A 22,641-nucleotide genomic window follows, 5' to 3' on the forward strand; every position below is an offset into this window, starting at 1 on the left:
AGTGGCGAGATCTCAGCTTACTGTAACTTCCACCTCCTGTGTTCAAGTGATTCTCCTGCTTCAGCCTCCTGAGTAGCTGGGATTACCGGCACTTGCCACCATACCCAGCTAATTTTTGTATTTTTAGTAGAGATGGGGTTTTACCATGTTGGCCAGGCTGGTCTCATACTCCTGACATGTGATCCACCTGCCTCAGCCTCCCAAAGTGCTGGGATTACAGGCATGAGCCACTGTGTCTGGCTGGTATTTATTCTTTTAGTGTATTACTATTATTAATGATATCCTTCACCCTGTGCAGTAGGTCAAAAGAAAAATCTTTTTCCTCTTGTCTGAGATTTGTTGTACTCTTTAACCATCATCTCCCCATTTCCCCCAACCCCCAGCATCAAATTATTTTAGTTTTTATGTATTTGCTGACAAGATTGTATTACTGCTACTATTGTAAACATTTTTTCCATATTTCCTCTTGGGTGAATTATCTGTTTCCTTTTTATTTTTTTTCTTATTGGTAACCTTGTTTGTCTGTAAATGTCCTGGTGATATTTTCCTTACTAAGAATGGCTACTCTGTATTGAACGTTACCATGTGTCAAGCACTTCAGAGATATCATCTGATTGAACAGTCACAAATAGGATGTAAGCAAGAGTATTTACACTCTCATTTCACAGTGGAGAAAACTGAGGTTCAGGAAAGTTAAATAGTTCTCTCAAGATCATTATAGGCAGCAAATGAAATGACAGGGTTGGAATTTAGTCTGCTTTACTTCTGAGTTTCTTTCTTCTGTTACATGTATTTTATGTATATTAACCCTTCGTTGTAGATACTTTCCTTATTCTACTGGTCTTTTTTGTTTCTGTTTTTGAGAGGGCCTTGTTGTGTTCCCTTAGCTGGTCTTGAACTCTTGGGCTCAAGCAATCTTTTCGCCTCAGCCTTCCAAGGCTGGGATTACAAGTGCATGCCACCGCACCAGGCTTCTACTGGTCTTTTAGTTTTTATTGTGGCGTACAACCTAACCTTTTTTGTCATTGTTGCTGTTGTTGTTTTTGGAGATGAAGTCTCACTCTGTTGCCCAGGCTGGAGTACAGTGCCGCGATCTTAGCTTACTGCAACCTCTACCTCCCGGGTTCTAACAATTCTCCTGCCTCAGCCTCCTGAGTAGCTGGGATTACAGGTGCCCACCACTACATGTAGCTAATTTTTGGGTTTTTAGTAAGCAGGGGTTTCACCATGTTGGCCGGGATGATCTCGAACTCCTGATCTCAGGTGATCCACTTGCCTCGGCCTCCCAAAGTGCTGGGATTACAGGCATGAGCCACTGCACCCAGCCCGATCTAATCATTTATGATCATATTTGTGGGTATTTTGTAATATATTCTAATCTTTTTTAGTTATTTTCTTCTGAAATTTTTTCAATATTTTGGTATAAAGTGTGCCTTTTCTTGTCTTTATTTATTTATTTATTTTTTGAGACGGAGTCTCGCTCTGTGGCCAGGCTGGAGTGCATGGCGCGATCTCGGCTCCCTGCAACCTCCACCTCCCAGGTTCAAGCGATTCTCCTGCCTCAGCCCCCCGAGTAGCTAGAATTACAGGCGTGTGCCACCACACCTGGCTAATTTTTGTATTTGTAGTAGAGGTGGGGTTTCACCATGTTGGCCAGGATGGTCTCAAACTCCTGACCTCAGGTGATCTCCCCCCCTCGGCCTCCCAAAATGCTGGGATTACAGACATGAGCCACCACGCCCGGCCAAAGTGTGAGTTTTTATTTATTTTCATGGTGTTATCTAAAGTTAACATCTATTTATTAGATGATATTTTTTGGTTTTGATGATTATTTTATCACAGGTTAAGAATATTATATAATGCCTGTAGATTCTTTTGAGTCACTGAGCACCTTTCTCCTCTACTCTCTTCTCATTTACTGATTTTCTCTTTAGGCAGAAGGTTCTAAAAAGTACTGAGGAGCAAGAGCTGGAGAAGAGTATGAAAATGCAGCAAGAGGTGGTGGAAATGCGGAAAAAGAATGAAGAATTCAAGAAACTTGCTCTGGCTGGAATAGGTGAGCTTGGCTATGGTTGACTGATTCATGAGGGGTGGTTCTTACACTCTTGGTAGGTGTTTTTGAAGTCTTTAAAGCAAATAAAAAGGCTTTCTCTTTCTCATTTAGTAGTCAGCATAAAAAAGATGTGTTTATTCCTTAGCACTTTTTACATATATTGGTACTTCTTTTTTTTTTGAGACAGAGTTTTGCTCTTCTTGCCCAGGCTGGAGTGCAGTGGCGCGATCTCGGCTCAACGCAACCTCCACCTCCTGGGTTCAAGCAATTCTCCTGCTTCAACCTCCCGAGTAGCCAGGATTACAGGGGTCCACCACCACGTCCGGCTAATTCTTTGTATTTTTAGTAGAGATGGGGTTTCATCATGTTGACCAGGCTGTTCTCGAACTCCTGCCCTCATGTGATCCGCCTGCCTCAACCTCCCAAAGTGCTGGGATTACAGGCATGAGCGACCGTGCCTGGCCCACTGGTACTTTCTTAAAGTCTGTTCTTGGTCTTAGGGAAAAAAGGAACTTGGATTGAGACAGAAGATAAAGTAATTGGGCAGGCCAGTTTGTTGTTGTTTTCCTATTTTTTTCCAAAGGCAGAGGAAAAGAAAACTGAGTCAAATGCAATTCACCTATGGAGGAAAAATATGACTGAGAAAGCTGAAGGGGTCACAGTTCTGCTTTGCTCGGGCATAGAGTTGTTATTGGTCGAGTCATAACTATAAAGTTCTCCTTACTGGATTGAAAAAGCATCCCTGGAGTTTATAGGATTTTCCTCTTAGAGATGCTGAGGTAACTGTGCTTTCAAAGTCAATCCATAGCTTTTCCTATCAAAAGTATTCCAGTTATTCTTTTTCTCCATAGCCATGACCACACCCGGGAGATGGGATTCTTCTTCCCTGTGCTCCTTTTTTTTTTTTTTTTTTTTTTGAGACGGAGTCTCGCTCTGTCGCCCAGGCTGGAGTGCAGTGGCCGGATCTCAGCTCACTGCAAGCTCCGCCTCCCGGGTTCACACCATTCTCCTGCCTCAGCCTCCTGAGTAGCTGGGACTACGGGCGCCCGCCACCACGCCTGGCTAATTTTTTGTATTTTTTAGTAGAGACAGGGTTTCACCGTGTTAGCCAGGATGGTCTTGATCTCCTGACCTTGTGATCCGCCTGCCTCGGCCTCCCAAAGTGCTGGGATTACAGACTTGAGCCACGGTGCCCGGCCTACTACTTTTTTTTTAGTTTGCATCTGACTGAAAGGCCTCAAACCCAATAGTACACAATGAATATGACACATATATTAGTGTCCCTGAGCACTACTTCAAGTTTTGGGTTACATGTAGATAGTAAACAAAGTTAGATCCATGGTAACAGAAATAGCAAAAGGACTGGAGTAAAGGGGATTTACTAGTGTTTCTTATTTTAATGTTATCTGTGTGTTTTACTGTGTTCCTCACTTAGGGCAACCTGTGAAGAAATCAGTGAGCCAGGTCACCAAATCAGTTGACTTCCACTTCCGCACAGATGAGCGAATCAAACAACATCCTAAGAACCAGGAGGAGTATAAGGAAGTGAACTTTACATCTGAACTACGAAAGCATCCTTCATCTCCTGTAAGTTGATAGACTAAATGAGCATTTCATTTTTTTTTTTTTGAGACGGAGTTTCACTGTTGTTGCCCAGGCTGGAGTGCAGTGGCACAATCTTGGCTCACTGCAACCTCCGCCTCCCAGGTTCAGGCGATTCTCCTGCCTCAGCCTCCCTAGTAGCTGGGATTATAGGCGTGTGCCACCATGCCCGGCCAATTTTGTATTTTTAGTGAAGACGGTTTCTCGATGTTGGTCAGGCTGGTCTTGGACTCCCGACCTCAGGTGAACTGCCCACCTTGGCCTGCCAAAGTGCTGGGATTACAGGCGTGAGCCACCATGCCTGGCCAAATGAGCATTTCTGTTACTAATATTCATTTAGGATTTTACGTGTAGCATTTGTGGTCACTGTTTATAATAGTATAATTGAGAAAAAAACCTTGTGTCTATAAAGTTGTGTAAAATATAACAAATCTTTCTTTTTTTGAAATGGAGTTTCACTTTTGTTGCTCAGGCTGGAGTGCAATGGCACGATTTCGGCTCACTGCAACTTCTGCCTCCCGGGTTCAAGTGATTCTCCCGCCTCAGCCTCCCAAGTAGCTGGGATTACAGGTGCCTACCACCACGCCCAGCTAATTTTTGTATTTTTAGTAGAGACAGGTATCCCCATGTTAGCCAGGCTGATCTCAAACTCCTGACCTCAGGTAATCCACCTGCCTCAGCCTTCCAAAGTGCTGGGATTACAAGCGTGAGCCGTCATGCCTGGCCAATATAACAGATCTTATAGGAGAAATAGGATTGGGGCAGACCAGTCAAATCTCATGCTGTTTTGTTACCAGAGCACCAACAAAGTCAGTAACAATCGTAAGTAAAAATTCTAGTACTAATAATCTCCACTTGCGTTTGTAGTCAGTATCATCATTTTTTGAAATTAGTTATTTGCATTCTTAAACCCTGAGGTTATGCTTCTTTTTTGAGATACAGGTCCTTGAAGGGTTTTGCTTCCAATTAGAGACCAGTTTTATCAAAATTACTGGTCCAAGGAATGGGAATTGGCTTCTTCATCAGTCACTTAGGGGATGTATGGAGAGATTCCACTGATTCAGGAAGCTGCCTGACCTGATGCAGACCCAGAGGCCCAATCAATTTTTTTTTTTTTTAAATGGAGTTGAGGGTGAGATTCCTTTGTGCAGCATATTTTGTCTTCAATTCTAAGATAGCTTACTCTGGATTCCTTCAAAACATTGACATGGTTGAGGAAAAATTACCTATGTAATATTCCAGAACATAAGTTTGTTAAGTGCTAGATCCTTTCTTCCTTTTTTTTCTTTTTAATGAGAATAGACTAGTTATAACCCTTGCTCAAGGACAGACAAACTTCAGAATAATAATCTTGGTTTTACACAGGCCTTTTTTATTGATCCTCTGTGCCGACTATGTGGCTTATGGTGGATGTGAGCTCTTCCATGACACTTCATTTGAGGAACAACTTTTTTTTTACAGGCCCGAGTGACTAAAGGATGTACCATTGTTAAGCCTTTCAACCTGTCCCAAGGAAAGAAAAGAACATATGATGAAACAGTTTCTACATATGTGCCCCTTGCACAGCAGGTTGAAGACTTCCATAAACGAACCCCTAACAGATATCATTTGAGGAGCAAGAAGGATGATATTAGTAAGTTTCCTACCAATATCACAGTTGGATGGAACCTCTCCTATATTCCCTCTGCTTACATCTTAAGCACAGATTTGTCTGTAGCTGAAATCCTAGTTTTTCAATTAAAGTATGGCATGTGACTATGCAGACAACAAATGTATCCTTCAGAATTTTTCAAGCCACCCAGCTATCTGTCTTATACCCATCAACCATCTTGATCCTCCTCATCAATAATTGGCCAAGGGGAATGAATTAAGGCAACCTGAGATGTCATTACACATCCTTAATGGACATTTTTGCCATGTGTCAAAGTGTCACATTGCATTTAGTTACCTATAGAAAATGAAGGCATTTCATTCATTCATTCAAGGCTATGTGCTTTTTATTCAGTGGTCCACCAAAATTTTTACTACTACTAACCAGGCACACTGTGTTAGGTGTATAGAGGTAAATAAAATGGACTTGGTGCTACTCAACATCAAGTTTCTAATTCAAGTTTCAAAACTCGACATCAAGTTTCTGACATCAAGTTTCAAAAGCCCTTACCATAATTTGTAGCGACCTATTTATCTCTGTCATTAGAGATAAATTAACTAGTTCTTTGCATTCTTTTTTTTTTTTTTTTTTTTGAGATGGAGTCTCGCTCTGCCGCCCAGGCTGGAGTGCAGTGGCCGGATCTCAGCTCACTGCAAGCTCCGCCTCCTGGGTTCACGCCATTCTCCTGCCTCAGCCTCCCACGTAGCTGGGACTACAGGCGCCCGGGACTACAGGCGCCCGCCACATCGCCCGGCTAGTTTTTTGTATTTTTTAGTAGAGACGGGGTTTCACCGTGTTAGCCAGGATGGACTCGATCTCCTGACCTCGTGATCCGCCTGTCTTGGCCTCCCAAAGTGCTGGGATTACAGGCTTGAGCCACCGCGCCTGGCCTCTTTGCATTCTTAAACTGTCATTAGAGATACATAGGTCACTAATGGTGAGCTATTTGTGGTAAGAGCTTTTGAGGAGGTAAGAGCTTTTGAGGAGGAGGGAGATGCAAAAGTCAAAGGAGGTGGGAGATAGAGAGAGTATGTCTGAATGTTGAGAAGTCTCGTCTGAGATAAAGAGGCTGAAGGTACGAGAGAGAGGAGATAACTAATGGATTAAGTCCCTGAACAGGCAGGTATTGGAGGGATACTTAGCACAGGTGGAGTGAGTGTTCTTTAAAAGGAGGATGGAAGCGTGGGAGGAATGGGTGCAAATACTGGGGGAGTTTGTAGATTTGGTGGTGAGCAGATGAGTGGATTCTAATTTAATAGTTTCTGTCTTTATGGAAATAATTTCTACAAGAAGGAAGATGAAATCTGAAGGGTGGAGGTGGTATAAAATAGTTGTTGGGAGTATAGGGATAGTATTCTGGGTAAAGCAGAATGTGGTTGTTTTACCTTTGAGGATCTCTAAATTTTTTATATCCTTGCATAGGCATTTTTTTTGAGACAGAGTCTCGTTCTGGCTGTCATCACCCAGGCTGGAGTGCAGTGATACAATCTCAGCTCACTGCAATGTCCATCTCTTGGGTTCAAGTGATTCTCGTGCCTCAGCTTCCTGAGTAGCTGGGATTACAGGTGTGTGTCACCATGCCCAGCTACTTTTTGTATTTTAAGTAGAGACCAAGTTTTGCTGCATTGGCCAGGCTGGTCTTGAACTCCTGGCCTCAACTGATCCACCTGCCTCGACCTCCCAAAGTGCTGTGATTACAGGTGTGAGTCACTGCGCCTGGTCAAGTGCAGCATTTTTTAATATTGTTATTATGTTCTAGTAGCCAAAATGATTTTGTTAGATTTTATAGTATGAAAATAGGCCGGGCGCAGTGGCTCAAGCCTGTAATCCCAGCACTTTGGGAGGCCGAGACGGGCGGATCACGAGGTCAGGAGATCGAGACCATCCTGGCTAACACGGTGAAACCCCGTCTCTACTAAAAACTACAAAAAACTAGCCGGGCGACGTGGCAGTGCCTGTAGTCCCAGCTACCCGGGAGGCTGAGACAGGAGAATGGCGTGAACCCGGGAGGCGGAGCTTGCAGTGAGCTGAGATCCGGCCACAGCACTCCAGCCTGGGTGACAGAGCGAGACTCCGTCTCAAAAAAAAAAAAAAAAAAAAAAAAAAGAAAATAATGAAATATTCTTCTTTATTCTCATGGAAATTTAAATATTAAGCATAACTTTTCAAATAATATATGACTCAGAGTCTGATATGTCATGCTTTTAGAATACTAGTCCTGGCAAATGGAAAGAGAAATTATACTATGCAATTTTTATTTAAAACTTTGTACAGTTACAGCTAAATAATGGTTACATGTATCTTTGAAACATGGCTTATTTCTAAAATAGATTTGGTTTTGATCTACCACTGTTACGTGACAAGACCTAAATTGAAAGATTCATTCTATATTAGTTACGAAAATTGACAAGGTTTCACTGGCCAGGTAAATTAGTATTTTCAGTGAGTGGTGGTGATGTCTTAATATTGATGCTTTAACTTAGTTTTTAACTTTCTCCATTTGATTTTCTCTAAGAGGTGGTCTTGATGCTTTTATATTGATTTCATAAAATTGGGAGTTTTCCCTTGGTCTTTTTTTGTTTTGATTTTTATTTATTTATTTATTATTTTCCTTCTTGTTTTGCTTTTTAGAGACAGGGTCTTGCTCTGTCACCCAGGCTGGAGTGCAGTGGCATGATCATGGCTCACTTCAGTGTCCAACTCCTGGGCTCAAGTGATCCTCCTGCCTTAGCCTTCCAAGTATTTGGGACTATAGGTACATGCCACCATGCTCACCTAATTTTTATATTTTCTTAAGAGACCAGGGTCTCATTATGTTGCCCAGGCTGGTCTTCAGCACCTGGCCTCAAGCAGTCCTTCTGCTTTGGCCTTCTAAATTGCTAGAATTACAGGTTTGAGCCATTCTATTCAGGCTTTACTTGGTCTTTAGGAAGGCCTTATATCTTTTTTTTTTTTTTTTTTTTTTTGAGACTGAGGCTTGCTCTGTCGCCCAGGCTGGAGTGCAGTGGCACAGTCTCGGCTTACTGCAAGCTCCACCTCCCGGGTTCACACCGTTCTCCTGCCTCAGCCTCCTGAGTAGCTGGGACTACAGGTGCCCACCACCATGCCTGGTTAATTTTTTGTATTTTTAGCAGAGACAGGGTTTCACCGTGTTAGCCAGGATGGTCTCGATCTCCTGACCTCGTGATCCGCCCATCTCGGCTTCCCAAAGTGCTGGGATTACAGGCGTGAGCCACCGCGCCCGACCAGGAAGGTCTTATATCTTAAAGCTGGAATAAGCAAAAATTTTTTGTGTTAATAACAAGCAAAATAATTGGCATTGTCAATAGAAAGTATAGGCCTGGCCAGGCACAGTGGCTTAACACCTATAATCCCAGCAATCTGGGAGGCTGAGATGGGTGTATTGCTTGAGCCCAGTAGTTCAAGACCAGCCTGGGCAACATAGTGAAACCCTGTCTCTACAAAGAATATAAAAATTAGCTGGGCATGGTGGTGCATGTCTGTAGTCCCAGCTGCTTAGGAGGCTGAGGTGGAAGGATCACCTGAGTCCAGGGAGGTTGAATTTGTAGTGAGCCATTATGGCCCTGCACTCTAGCCTGGGCAACAGAGTGAGACCCTGTCTCAAAAAAAATGAAAGTCAGTCTAGGCCCTTGCAGTGATAAGGAACCTATCAGACCAGACATGGATGGATTTTCAGTTGAGAAGATGACAGTAGAGTTTACCCAAAGGCTACCTTAATCATACCCCTCAATAAAAGAGGAATAGGGGAGAAGTAACTGAATGTTGGTTGGTTTTACCAATGTAAGCTGAGCTGAGGGTTGTGGGCCCGCCACTTTGTGGTTGGTTTATCCCTCTCTGGGCTACATAGGTGAATCAGCACTTAAAAGTAAACTGGGTCTTGTGAAGCTAGATGAATGTCTGTCATCTCTGTTTACAGACCTGTTACCCTCCAAATCTGTGACCAAGATTTGCAGAGACCCACAGACTCCTGTACTGCAAACCAAACACCGTGCACGGCCTGTGACCTGCAAAAGTGCAGCAGAGTTGGAGGCTGAGGAGTTCGAGAAACTGCAACAGTAAGTTCCACTGGCAGTATATGAGGAAGAGTTCCAAGAATCTGCCTACTTTATTTTCAGTTCTGTAAGGATGACAGTTGCTATTTTTCTTTCCGTGAAAATTTATGGCATTTGAGCAGTACGCTCTGCAGGCTACATCCCTGCCTTTATGATTTAAGGACTGTAGTGGGAATATGGAGATATCCTGGAGTATAAAGTGGTAAAAATTGAATCCAGGCTGGGTATGGTGGCTCACACCTGTAATCCCAGTACTTTGGGAGGCCAAGGCAGGAGGATCACTTGAATCCAGGAGTTTGAGACCAGCCTGGGGCAACATGGTGAAACCACGTCTCTACAAAAAATACAAAAAAAATTAGCTGGGCATGGTGGCACATGTCTGTAGTCCCACCTACTACAGGGCAGCCTGAACCCAGGAGGTCAGTGCTTCAGTGAGCCAAGATCACGCCACTACACTCTAGCCTGGGTGACAAAGCGAGACTGACACACACACACACACACCCCCACAAAATAGAATCCAGAGGTTGGAGTAGAAGAATTTACTTAGGATTTCAATTAAGGAGTGCCCTCTAAGTTTAGGTTAGGTAGATCCCACCCTTTTGTGACTCCCCAAGGTATTGTTACAGCTGTTACTAGTGGAGGGAAATGGAAACTTAGTGTGGTTCATAGCATTGGAGTTTATTTCCTATATCCTTCTTCCCTTCCTTTTTGTGCTTCTTTTGAGGAGGGGAGCTTCTGTGAAGTGAAGCCTCAATTCTTAAGTAGTAGGGATGTTAGGACTGTCTCATTTATTCTTTCTTCTAGAGGTAAAGATAGTGTTGTGGAGAGTTGAAATTTTACTGTGTGTGATGGGTAATCATTTTTTCTTTTATTCTTTTATTATTATGTATTTGTTTATTTATTTTGAGATGAAGTTTTGCTCTTGTTGCCCAGACTGGAGTGCAGTGGTGCTTCTTAGCTCACTGTAACCTCTGCCTCCTGAGTTCAAGAGATTCTCCTGCCTCAGCCTCCCTAGTACCTGGGATTACAGGTGTGCGCCACCATGCCCGGCTAATTTTTGTATTTTTGGTAGAGATGGGGTTTCACTATGTTGGCCAGGCTGGTCTTGAACTCTTGATCTCAAGTTATCCGTCCGCCTTGGCTTCCCAAAGTGCTGGGATTACAGGCATGAGCCACTGTGCCTGGCCAATTGTTTTTCATTTCTGTTTATTTTATTCTGTTGTCCAGTCAATGGGAGCATAATTTTAATGATTACTTTTCTTTGTGGTTGGTTCACTTTGTGAAGTTTTTATTTTATTAAATTTTTATTGTGGTTATTTAAATTTTTACCTTACAGATACAAATTCAAAGCACGTGAACTTGATCCCAGAATACTTGAAGGTGGGCCCATCTTGCCCAAGAAACCACCTGTGAAACCACCCACTGAGCCTATTGGCTTTGATTTGGAAATTGAGAAAAGAATCCAGGAGCGAGAATCAAAGAAGAAATCAGAGGATGAACACTTTGAATTTCATTCCAGACCTTGCCCTACTAAGATTTTGGAAGATGTTGTGGTAAGGTTGAGGCTATGCATGTTGGCAGAAGTGTCCTGCTCATGACCAAATATCCACCCATTCACACAAAAGTTTGGGTTGATATTATAAGCAGGGCATCATATTAGGAATTGCAGGTGATAAAGAGACTTATCAGAGGTGGATTTTGCTCTTAGTTAACTCAAAGTCTGGTATGGGAGATAATATATGTGTGAATAATAGAAAATGGACAGAAGTGTTCTGAGAGAGATGACAGTTAAAATAGGAATTCAGAGGAGAAAATGGTTTCTTCCAGATAGAAAGTTCAGGGTGTGCTTTGTAGAGAGGCACCATTTGACCTGAGCCTTGACAATATGTAGTAATAGTTATTGTCATTGGGTTGCTATTGTTATCATAATAGCTGACAGTTTTACTATGTGCCAGGACTGCTGTAAGCCCTTTTCATATATTAGCCCGTTAGTTTTGACAACAACCCCTTTCAGTGGGTTACTTTATCACCTGTTTCAGAGGAGGTAACCGAGGCGCACAGAGGTTATGTAATATTCCTAGAGCACTCATCTGGTACATGGTGGAGCAAGTAAGAGTTCAGGCACTCTAGCTACAGAGTCTGTGATCCTAATACTTCCTTATATTGCCTCTCCATTATAGATAGAATTTCGACTTGCAGAAATGCAAATGGACTGGATTGGCAGAACATTCCAGGCAGTAGGAATTACATGATAAAAAGCCTGATGGTGGGAGACATGAAGCTTCTACTGGGAGCTGTTAGTGGGTCAGTTAAGCTGGAGAAAAGTTTATCAAGAGCCACTGGAAACTGTTTCAGAGAAGTGGGTTGTAGTTTGATAATACACTCACAACCACAATTTTAGAGAAAATGTGCAATCAGGAAGCAAGGCTACAGTCACAGAATAAGCAATGGAGTTAGGCACCTGCATAAATGCAAAAGCGGCTTTTAGTTACGTTTCAGTGCAGATGGGGACCTCACCCACCGCCACTGGTTTGGGTTGCTTGGATTGATGCAGGTCCGGGATAACTCTGGAAGCACTCTGTTTTCCTATCTTCTTTCTTTTTGCTTGTTTTAGAGTCACCATGCTTTTAGGGGAAACTGCACCAGTGTATTACCTTTGACTGAGTACCTAGTTTTGTTTGTTGTATTTTCTTAGCACTAAATCAGAAGCAACTTGAAGTTATATTTTCCAGGCTTTACAAAAGTCATGATTAGGCTTAGAAATGGTTCTCCTCCCTGATACCTACTTTTGATTGAGAGCTTTTTGCATGAGATCTCTCTTCTGTTCACAATGCTTTTTTTTCCCTGCCATGAAGCACATGTACTATATGCCAAACTCTGTTACAATAAACTTTTAAGAAATCTTCCCCCACCCAAGTAATTAATCTCCAAGGGCTGTGCCTTCTTTGTCTTTACCCATTGAGGAAACAGTGTTGTGAATACAACAAGGGAAAAGTAGGTTATATGCAAACCTCAGAGTTCTAGAGCCAGAAGGTTTCAACGTTTAATTTTACATACAAGAAAATGGAGGCCCAGATAAGAGAAATTATTTCTTCAGGGTTTTTTTTTTTTTTTTTTTTTTTGAGACGGAGTCTTGCTCTGTCGCCCAGGTTGGAGTGCAGTGGCCGGATCTCAGCTCACTGCAAGCTCCGCCTCCCGGGTTCACGCCATTCTCCTGCCTCAGCCTCCCAAGTAGCTGGGACTACAGGCGCCGCCACCTCGCCCGGCTAGTTTTTGTATTTTTTAGTAGAGACGGGGTTTCACCGTGTTCACCAGGATGGTCTCGAACTCCTGACCTCGTGATCCGCCCGTCTCGGCCTCCCAAAGTGCTGGGATTACAGGCTTGAGCCACCGCGCCCGGCCTCTTCAGGGTTTTTATAACACTTTTTTGGCACCTTGCTTTTGGTTTTTTGTTTTGTTTTTTTGAGATGGAGTTTAGCTCTTGTTGTCGAGGCTGGAGTGCAATGGTGTGATCTTGGCTCACGGTAACCTCTGCCTCCTGGGTTTAAGCGATTCTCCTGCCTTAGCCTCCCAAGTAGTTGGGATTACAGGCGCACGCCACCACGCCTGGCTAATTTTTGTATTTATAGTAGAGATGGGGTTTCACCATGTTAGCCAGGCGGATCTCTAACTCCTGACCTCAGGTGATCCACCTGCCTTGGCTTCCCACAGTGCTGGGATTACAGGCGTGAGCCACTGTTCCTGGCCAGCACCTTGCTTTTAATAACATATTTTCCTCCAAGCTCCTAGCTTTTCCCCCTACCTAAGTTTTTGTTTTTATTTATGTACCACTCTCTCAATTTGTCCTATATCCTTGTACGTTACATACCAATATTATTATTTTAAAAATCAACTCACTTTGTGACCTAACGTAAATTTAAAGGGAACTTTTAAATAAATATGTAAATGGAAAACCAGTATGCCACAAATAACACAGCAATAATAGCTAATACTTATATAACGCTTATTATATGCCAGGTCTTTATTCTTTTTTTTTTTTTTTTTGAGACGGAGTCTCGCTCTGTGGCCCGGGCTGGAGTGCAGTGGCCGGTTCTCAGCTCACTGCAAGCTCCGCCTCCCGGGTTCACGCCATTCTCCTGCCTCAGCCTCCCAGTAGCTGGGACCACAGGCGCCCGCCACCTCACCTGGCTAGTTTTTTGTATTTTTTAGTAGAGACGGGGTTTCACCGTGTTAGCCAGGATGGTCTTGATCTCCTGACCTCGTGATCCGCCCGTCTCGGCCTCCCAAAGTGCTGGGATTACAGGCTTGAGCCACCGCGCCCGGCCGCCAGGTCTTTATTCTAAGCTCTTTACATTTATATAATAAGGCACTTAATTCTCACAACAACCCTATGAGGTAAGCACTGTAGGTACTTTATCAATCCATTTTACAGTTAGGAAACGTAGAGGTTAAATAACTTGCTCAGGATCACAAATTAGTGAGCAGCAGAGCTAGCATATGAATCTTAGGTGGTATGATTCCAGAGCCCATGCTGTTATATAAAAATAGAGGTTACCTTTTAAAATAGAAGGTTCTTAGGAAACATGTGCTTATTTAAAAATAAAGTCTACACCTCACCTAAGATCCTTTCTCATAGCATCAGTCACACCTGAACTACTGTTTTTTGTTTTTTTTTTTGAGACAGTGTCACTGTGTTGCCCAGGCTAGAGTACAGAAGTGTAGTGATGTAATCTCGGCTCACTGCAACCTCTGCTTCCCAGGTTCAAGCAATTCTCATGCCTCAGCCGCCCGAGTAACTGGAACTACAGGCACACCACCACTTTTGATTTGGGGTCCCAAGATTTATTTTCCTTTCACAGGGGAATGTAGCTTGCCCACGGAAACATTTAAAAAAAACATTTAAAAGAGAGTAAGTCGACCAGACGTGGTGGCTCACACCTGTAATCCCAACGCTTTGGGAGGCCAAGGTGGGCTGATCACCTGAGGTCAGGAGTTGGAGACTAGCCTGTCTAACATGGTGAAACCCCGTCTCTATTAAAAATACAAAAAAATGGCCGGGCGCGGTGGCTCAAGCCTGTAATCCCAGCACTTTGGGAGGCCGAGACGGGCGGATCACGAGGTCAGGAGATCGAGACCATCCTGGCTAATACGGTGAAACCCTGTCTCTACCTAAAAATACAAGAAACTAGCCGGGTGACGAGGCGGGCGCCTGTAGTCCCAGCTACTCGGGAGGCTGAGGCAGGAGAATGGCGTAAACCCGGGAGGCGGAGCTTGCAGTGAGCTGAGATCCGGCCACTGCACTCCAGCCTGGGTGGCAGAGCAAGACTCCGTCTCAAAAAAAAAAAAAATAATAATAATAATTAACTGGGGCGTGGTGGTGGGCACCTGTACTCCTAGCTACTCGGGAGGCTGAGGCAGGAGAATTGCATGAACCCAGGAGGTGGAGGTTGCAGTGAGCTGAGATTGCACCGCTGCGCTCCAGCCTGGGCAACAGAGTGAGACTCCTTCTCAGAAAAAAAAAAAAAAAGAGAGTCTTTGAACTTTCTAGTCTTGAACTTTTACAGCAGAATTTAAGAGCCCACTTTCCAGAGCCTGATGCAGCTTATCTGTCTGATGCTGTTGTTCCCCATCCATGTCCCCCCAGTGCTGGAGCTGTTTCGTGTGTCCTTACAGTGTTTCCGGTGCACTTCCACTTGTGGTTGATAAGTGGCAAGGGGACAATAAATAGGGTTGATGAAAGATGGGCTTGGGCGGCAGTGGGCCCAAGTGAGGCAGAAATGAGAAAACGGCTCCTGGGGCAGAGGTGGAGTGACAAAGCCTTGAGCACGAGGTGTGAAATGTGAACTTAGTACTGACTATTGGGCAGCCAGGGCACCACAGAGGTGAATGTGGTGTCAGTGAGGCCAGTGAGTAATTTTAGCAGAGATACTTTAGGGATGACTTGGGGAGGCCAGCAGTCTTTTTTTAAATATGTATACTTCCCAAAATAACATTGCTTCAGAGTAGTTTCCTAACTGCCCTGAGACAGGCCTGAGATCCTGTCCCAGGGTGCCTGGGGGGCATATCCTGTCTTAGGGAGAAGTATTCACCTCAATATACCCATCCCCAGTCCTGGCTGCTTTTCCTGAATGCATCATCTGTCCACCAACATTGCCCCATTCTAACCACATATCACCTCTTTAGAGAGACCTTCCCCTTCATTGAGGGAGCATCCCTCTAATAACCATTAGCTCCATATTCTGCTGGGTTTCTTTAGAGCACTTATGAAAATTTGAAAGTATCTGATTTGTTACTTCTTCATTGTCTCTTTCCTCCATTAGAATGTGAGCTCCCTGAGAACAGGGACCGTGTATATCTATATTATTCACTCTGTATCCCCAGTCCCTAGCATAATGACCACCACAGCACAAGCACTCTGATATCAGATAACTGAGTGAGTAATAGTACAAGCTGACATGCACCAGCCTGTGTTTCTAATTTGTGTTAGACACTAGTAATTCAAAGATGATACAAAACACTGCCCTTGTCCGCAAAGCTTTCATAGTCTGGTAGAGCAGATAGATGTGTAAATGAGTAAATATGGTAATATTAACCAACATATATTCATTGAACAGATACTACTGGGTCTCCTAGTAGGTGATATGGGAAGACAAAAGAATGCAAATGACAATATTTCAGTCCTCAAGGAGCTTATACTTTAAAAAACTTAAAATAGCAATAAAAAAAAAAAAAAAAAGGAAAGAAACCTGTTTCTGGAAACCCAGTTTTCTTTTCATTATTTCTAATTGAACCCCTAGTTAACTTTGATGTGAGGGGGGATGGGGTGTGAGTGGATAGTTGCTGCAAAGACAATTTTCATAACTCATCTTTTCCTTTCCCCCAGCTAATTAAGAGATTGAGCTCACTCTTAAATATCTTCATGGCCTACTTTTTAGAGGTTTCCATTGCTTCTCTTTAAAATGCAGACATTTCTGTTGGGTGAATGCAGAGAGAGGGAATTATTTTAGAACTAAATGAATCCTCAATAACTTATTTCAATTACTTTATTTTAGTAAAAAACCCTGAGGCCTAGAAGTGTATCTGATGTGTTCAAGGTTATACAGATTGGAAGCAGAGCTGGGCTGGAATAGACAGACCTGTGGCTCCTTGCTCACTGTTTGTCTCTCTTCCACTTGCCCCTGGTGCATTCAAGCAAGATGCTAGTGTCCACATGTCTATAGAAGAGCAGATTTTTTTGTTGTTGCTGTTTTATGGTAAACATCATTTGACAACCCATTTCTTGGAGTTTTGTCACTCTGAATACAAGAGCTACTCTACTGGATTTCACTATGCTAATGATTCTAGTGATTTTCTAAAGAATCACTATGCTAATGATTCTTTAGAAAACATAAGAAATTTCACAGCAGAATGAGCATTCCTAGTGGTCACCTTGAAAGACTGTAAATCCCTTCTTCTTTTTTTTTTTTTTTTTTTTTTTTGAGACGGAGTCTGGCTCTGTCTCCCAGGCTGGAGTGCAGTGGCCGGATCTCAGCTCACTGCAAGCTCCGCCTCCCGGGTTTACGCCATTCTCTTGCCTCAGCCTCCCGAGTAGCTGGGACTACAGGCGTCCGCCACCTTGCCTGGCTAGTTTTTTTTGTATTTTTAGTAGAGACGGGGTTTCACCATGTTAGCCAGGATGGTCTCGATCTCCTGACCTCGTGATCCGCCCGTCTCGGCCTCCCAAAGTGCTGGGATTATAGGCTTGAGCCACCGCGCCCGGCCCCCTTCTGATGATTGTGATACTGCACAAAGCATTTTGGAAAAGCCATGCATCTTGAATCCTGAGATGAGCCTTTTGGATCCCTCCCAGGGTGACAAATCTTCACTTGTATTTGAAACTTTATTTTGCTTTTAGGATCTAGTCTAAGGTTATTTGGGACTAAAACTTCTGAGTAGTTCAAGATAATAGAGGTGGAAACTATTTGTTAAATGAATAGTAAAGATTGAGCAACTATCTTGCATGGTCCAGAAAGTGCCTTTGAAAGCCACTCCAAGAAAGACATTCCAAACATGTTTCGAACGGTTGCAGCATTGTTGGGATTAAGGAGAAGGCTCCCAAGGTATCCTCCTAGAGTCCAAGGTATAAATTCCATTACTCATGTGTTCATTCATTCTTATGCATTCATTCAACAAACATTTACTGAATGCTTTATACTTGCCAAGGTCTATGTTAGGTATTTGGGACTGATGGAGTAAAATAGTCTCCATCCTCGAAGCACTCAGGCTAGCAGGGGGAAATGAACATCTAAATAAATAAGTGCAATTAAGTTTTGTATGGACTGTGATGAAACCATATACAGTGGGATAAAGGGGTCAGTTCTGTAGGTCCTGGGAGTGGAGAGATCTATTGAAAGGCTTTATAAAAGAGGAAAGGCTTTATAAAAGTGGAGGCTTGAAAAGATGAGTTGGGTGCTTTCAAGCAGCTGATGCATTTCAGACAGAGAAAGCACAAGCAAAGGTAATGAGATAGGAACCGTTTGGGGAGAGACCAGTAGTTCTTTGTGGTTGGAACGTGTTGTGTAAGGAGGGGTGAGAGGTAAGGCAGGAGAGTCAGGAGGGTACCAGATTAATGCTACTACTAAGGAGGCCATGAAGGAGATACTTATGAGTGAGATTCAAGCAAGTACCTTGTGTTTTCATGGCAAGGAATTTGTTATGCTGTTGTAGGTAGGCAATAGGAGCCATTAAAGAATTAATGTTTGTTTGTTTGTTTGTTTTGAGACAGAGTCTCGCTCTGTCCCCCAGGCTGGAGTGCAGTGGCATGATCTTGGCTCACTGCAAGCTCTGCCTCCTGGGTCAATGCCATTCTCCTGCCTCAGCCTCCTGAGTAGCTGGGACTACAGGCACCCGCCACCACACCTGGCTAATTTTTTTGTATTTTTAGTAGAGACGGGGTTTCACTGTGTTAGCCAGGATGGCCTTGATCTCTTGACCTCGTGATCCACCCGCCTCAGCCTCCCAAAGTGCTGGGATTACAGACATGAGCCACCGCGCCTGGCCCGAAGAATTTTAAGTCAGGAAGTGATGTGATCAAATATGTTTTAGAGTAATAATTTGGACTATATGTAGACAATGAATTGGAGGAATGAGTTGCGGAACTGAAAGACTATTAGGAGACTGGCAGAATGGCACAGGCAATAGTTGATGTGGGTCTGGCAGTGAAACTTCAGGGAAGAGCAGAATAGAGAGCTGATGAGGGCAGGTTGTGAACATGAGTGTAAGAAATTACTGAGGTTTTGTTTTGTTCTTAATCGATCTGGCCATACACTTCATTCAAAACAGCAGCCAAGAGATACCATTTTGCAGTTAGGATTAATTGCCAGATTTGTGATAGAATATCAATTCTGAGCAAATTAAAAAATGCTATGGAACAACTCTCTAAAATGTATTAGTTTTAAATTATGCACGCAATAGGATACATGTCATTTTTTCCACAACAATTTGAAGTGTTAGCAGTGTTTTAAAATCATTAAGGAAAAATCTTCAGAGTAGTTGAATGTGTTGGAATTATGAGATATAAGGCTGAGTACAGTGGTTCACATCTGTAATCCTCACACTTTGGGAGGCCAAGGTGGGAGATTGCTTGAGGCCAGGAATTTGAGACCCATCTCTACAAAATATAATTAGCTGGGCATAGTGGTGAGCACCTGTAGTCCCAGCTACTTAGAGGCTGAGATGGGAGGATCGCTTGAGCCCAGGAGGCAGAAGTTACAGTGAACCGAGATTGCCCCATTGCACTCCAGCCTGGGCAACAGGGTGAGACTCTGTCTCAAAACAAACAAACAAACAAATAAAAGGATTATGAGATGTAGAAAATTAAATTTCTCTCTTAATTCACCCTCAAAGAGATATGAGAGTTGACAATTTGGTGTTCTTTCCAGTTTCGTGTTCTTTTATTTTCTGTGCTTAGATTAATTACATTTTAAAAACTCAAAAATATTCTAGGCCAAGTGCAGTGGCTCACACCTATAATCCCAGTGCTTTGCGAGGCCAAGGCAGGAAGACTGCCTGAGCCCAGGAGTTTGAGACCAGCCTGGGCAACATAGTGAGACCCTGTCTCTACCCAAAGGGGGAAAAAATGATTTAATCTTCTCTTACAGCTTAGTGGAGATCGTTTTGTGATATCTAATTGAGTTGCTTACTGCTTTCAGGGTGTTCCTGAAAAGAGGGTACTTCCAATCACCGTCCCCAAGTCACCAGCCTTTGCATTGAAGAACAGAATTCGAATGCCCCCCAAAGAAGATGAGGTGATTCCCTGGGAGCAGGGGGGTTCTTTTTCCTTCTATATAGTCAGTCAGTCTAAGCCTTATCATTTATTAATCTTAATGGAGTTCAAAGGCATCCGTTTTTTCTGGACTTGTCTTTAAGAATGGATATGAACATTTGTTCATTTTTTGTGTTCCTCCAAGAACAAAGTAATTGGTAAGGGTATGCATTTTCTGCTCTTAGTGATAACTAGTTACAGTTTATGGAAACAGTAAGGAGCAGTTAAGCATTGGAGGCTTGTCTGCTGTAGCACTGAAAATCAGCTGCTCTTTGTAACATGGATCAAAAGTTGCACTTTATTTTGCCTTAGATTGTCACTATTCAGTGAGGGACTTTGAAAATTCATACTAAGCAATTACATCCACCTTGTCCTATCTCCATTAACCCAGGAGTTGCAAATGTGACCATGGTGATAGTTTATGGAATTGTAATATATAAACTGTCATTGATCGGGCCAGTTTCTTGTTACAGCTCCATTTTATCTATAAATATCCGGAGTTAGGGTAATTTTATAGCAGATTGCAAGCATAAGCCTTTTTATAGGTTCATTTGAAACTAAAATACGCAGTAATCTTGTGTTACCAGCTTGAACCCAAACAACGTGGTCCTATTCTGGGTTTGGCAACCATTAAGTCCCAGTCACATGTTTTAATGAAGTCTAGAGGCTGGGTCAAAGAGACTAAGGTATATGCCGATCTTCTGACGTTCATTTTATCCATAATGTTAGATCTTATTTAGGTTTTACAACATTCCTGTGGAAAACTACATCTTTTTTTTTTTTTTTTTTTTTTTTTTTTTTTTTTTTTTGAGACGGACTCTGGCTCTGTCGCCCGGGCTGGAGTGCAGTGGCCGGATCTCAGCTCACTGCAAGCTCCGCCTCCCGGGTTTACGCCATTCTCCTGCCTCAGCCTCCGGAGTAGCTGGGACTACAGGCGCCCGCCACCTCGCCCGGCTAGATTTTTGTACTTTTTTTTAGTAGAGACGGGGTTTCACCATGTTAGCCAGGATGGTCTCGATCTCCTGACCTCGTGATCCGCCCGTCTCGGCCTCCCAAAGTGCTGGGATTACAGGCTTGAGCCACCGCGCCCGGCGGAAAACTACATCTTTTAAGAGTAATTGTGTTAGCACTTGGTGGTAGATGACTTGCCTAAGTCATCATCCTTCTTGGATAGAAAAGGAAGCTAAGACACCTAAGAGGCTGAGTGATTTGTTTTAATTAATGCCACATGTTAATATAATGTCTTCTGACTCCACATTCCAGGGAAGTTAGAGAGAGTGAGGAGTCTTATTTCTAAACTGCAATTTTTTCCTTAGGAAGAGGACGAACCAGTCTTGATAAAAGCTCAACCTATGCCACATTATGGGGTGCCTTTTAAGCCCCAAATCCCAGAGGCAAGAACTGTGGAAATATGCCCTTTCTCCTTTGATTCTCGAGACAAAGAGCGTCAGTTACAGAAGGAGAAGAAAATAAAAGAACTGCAGAAAGGGGAGGTAGGTGTTTCCATTTCTGCAAGTAATATAATACTGTTCTTTGATCCCTCAAAGATAGTTTTTTCTATACTACTTTTAACTATAAAATCACTGACTTTTGATCTTTCTAAGAACCCTATAAAATATAAATGGGACAAGTAATTTAAATAATCCTTCTGGCACAAGGAGGTTAAGTGACTTGCCTCTGATCACACTGCTGATTATAGGCAATATTAGGAGGAAAGCCTAGATTTCCTTTTTAACCCATTATTCTTTTTTCCTAGACCATGCTGCTTTGAAAACTGATTGTCCTTTCCTATTTTTCAGATTCATCCAGATATTCTGGAGCAGCTATTGCTTTCCAGCTAGTCTTTATCTTAAATCTCATGTTTTCTTTTCTGTTAGGTGCCCAAGTTCAAGGCACTTCCCTTGCCTCATTTTGACACCATTAATCTGCCAGAGAAGAAGGTAAAGAATGTGACCCAGATTGAACCGTTCTGCTTGGAGACTGACAGAAGAGGTGCTCTGAAGGCACAAACTTGGAAGCACCAGGTAGGGGTTGGAGAGAGCAGCCAAAATGTTAATTGCTTGGTTGGTTGATTGGACAGGCAGGCCTACCACACTGAAATCACCTGGGTTGACATACTAGATTGTTTCAGGGGCTCTCACTGTAAATCAAGGGTCAGTACATTATTTCTGTAAAGGGCCAGATAGGAAATATTTTAGGTTTTGTAGGTTACATATGGGCTCTCATGTAATATGTGTGTGTGTACGCACACATTTTTGTTGTTGTTTTTTGAGACAGAGTCTTGCTCTGTTGCCCAGGCTGGAGTACAGTGGCGTGATCTAGGCTCATTGCAAGCTCCACCTCCTGGGTTCACGCCAGTCTCCTGCCTCAGCCTCCTGAGTAGCTGGGACTACAGGCACCCACCACCACGCCTGGCTAATTTTTTTGTATTTTGTATTTTTTTTTTTTTTTGAGACGGAATCTCGCTCTGTCACCCAGGCTGGAGTGCAGTGGCCAGATCTCAGCTCACTGTAAGCTCCGCCTCCCGGGTTCACGCCATTCTCCTGCCTCAGCCTCCCGAGTAGCTGGGACTACAGGCACCCGCCACCTCACCCGGCTAGTTTTTTTTGTACTTTTTAGTAGAGACGGGGTTTCACCGTGTTAGCCAGGATGGTCTCGATCTCCTGACCTCGTGATCCGTCCATCTCGGCCTCCCAAAGTGCTGGGATTACAGGCTTGAGCCACTGCGCCCGGCCATTTTTTTGTATTTTTAGTAGAGATGGGGTTTCACTGTGTTAGCCAGGATGGTCTCAATTTCCTGACCTCGTGATCTGCCTGCCTTGGCCTCCCAAAGTGCTGGGATTCCAGTTGTGAGCCACCACACCAGCCATGTGTTTTCAACTCTTTTTTTATTTGTTTTGAGACAGTCTCATTCTGTCACCCAGGCTGGAGTACAGTGGTGCAATCTCAGCTCACTGCA

The 22,641-nt window shown here is 43.3% G+C and overlaps 1 protein-coding gene across 7 annotated transcripts in view; it reads left to right on the forward strand.

Moving 5' to 3' along the window:
* TPX2 (TPX2 microtubule nucleation factor) overlaps positions 1-22,641 on the forward strand; it is a 68,182-nt gene that overhangs the window by 38,227 nt on the left and 7,314 nt on the right. For all 7 annotated transcript variants that reach the window (XM_010352786.2, XM_030915424.1, XM_010352788.2 and 4 more), the window contains 8 exons: positions 1,935-2,056; positions 3,489-3,640; positions 5,117-5,288; positions 9,244-9,382; positions 10,716-10,932; positions 19,570-19,665; positions 20,999-21,175; positions 21,560-21,706. In XM_010352786.2, the coding sequence (XP_010351088.1) occupies positions 1,935-2,056; positions 3,489-3,640; positions 5,117-5,288; positions 9,244-9,382; positions 10,716-10,932; positions 19,570-19,665; positions 20,999-21,175; positions 21,560-21,706 (1,222 nt within the window). The remainder of the gene's footprint in view (positions 1-1,934; positions 2,057-3,488; positions 3,641-5,116; positions 5,289-9,243; positions 9,383-10,715; positions 10,933-19,569; positions 19,666-20,998; positions 21,176-21,559; positions 21,707-22,641) is intronic.

The sequence above is a fragment of the Rhinopithecus roxellana genome, chromosome 13 (genome assembly GCF_007565055.1).
Source record: "Rhinopithecus roxellana isolate Shanxi Qingling chromosome 13, ASM756505v1, whole genome shotgun sequence".
Classification (NCBI taxonomy): Eukaryota; Metazoa; Chordata; class Mammalia; order Primates; family Cercopithecidae; genus Rhinopithecus; species Rhinopithecus roxellana.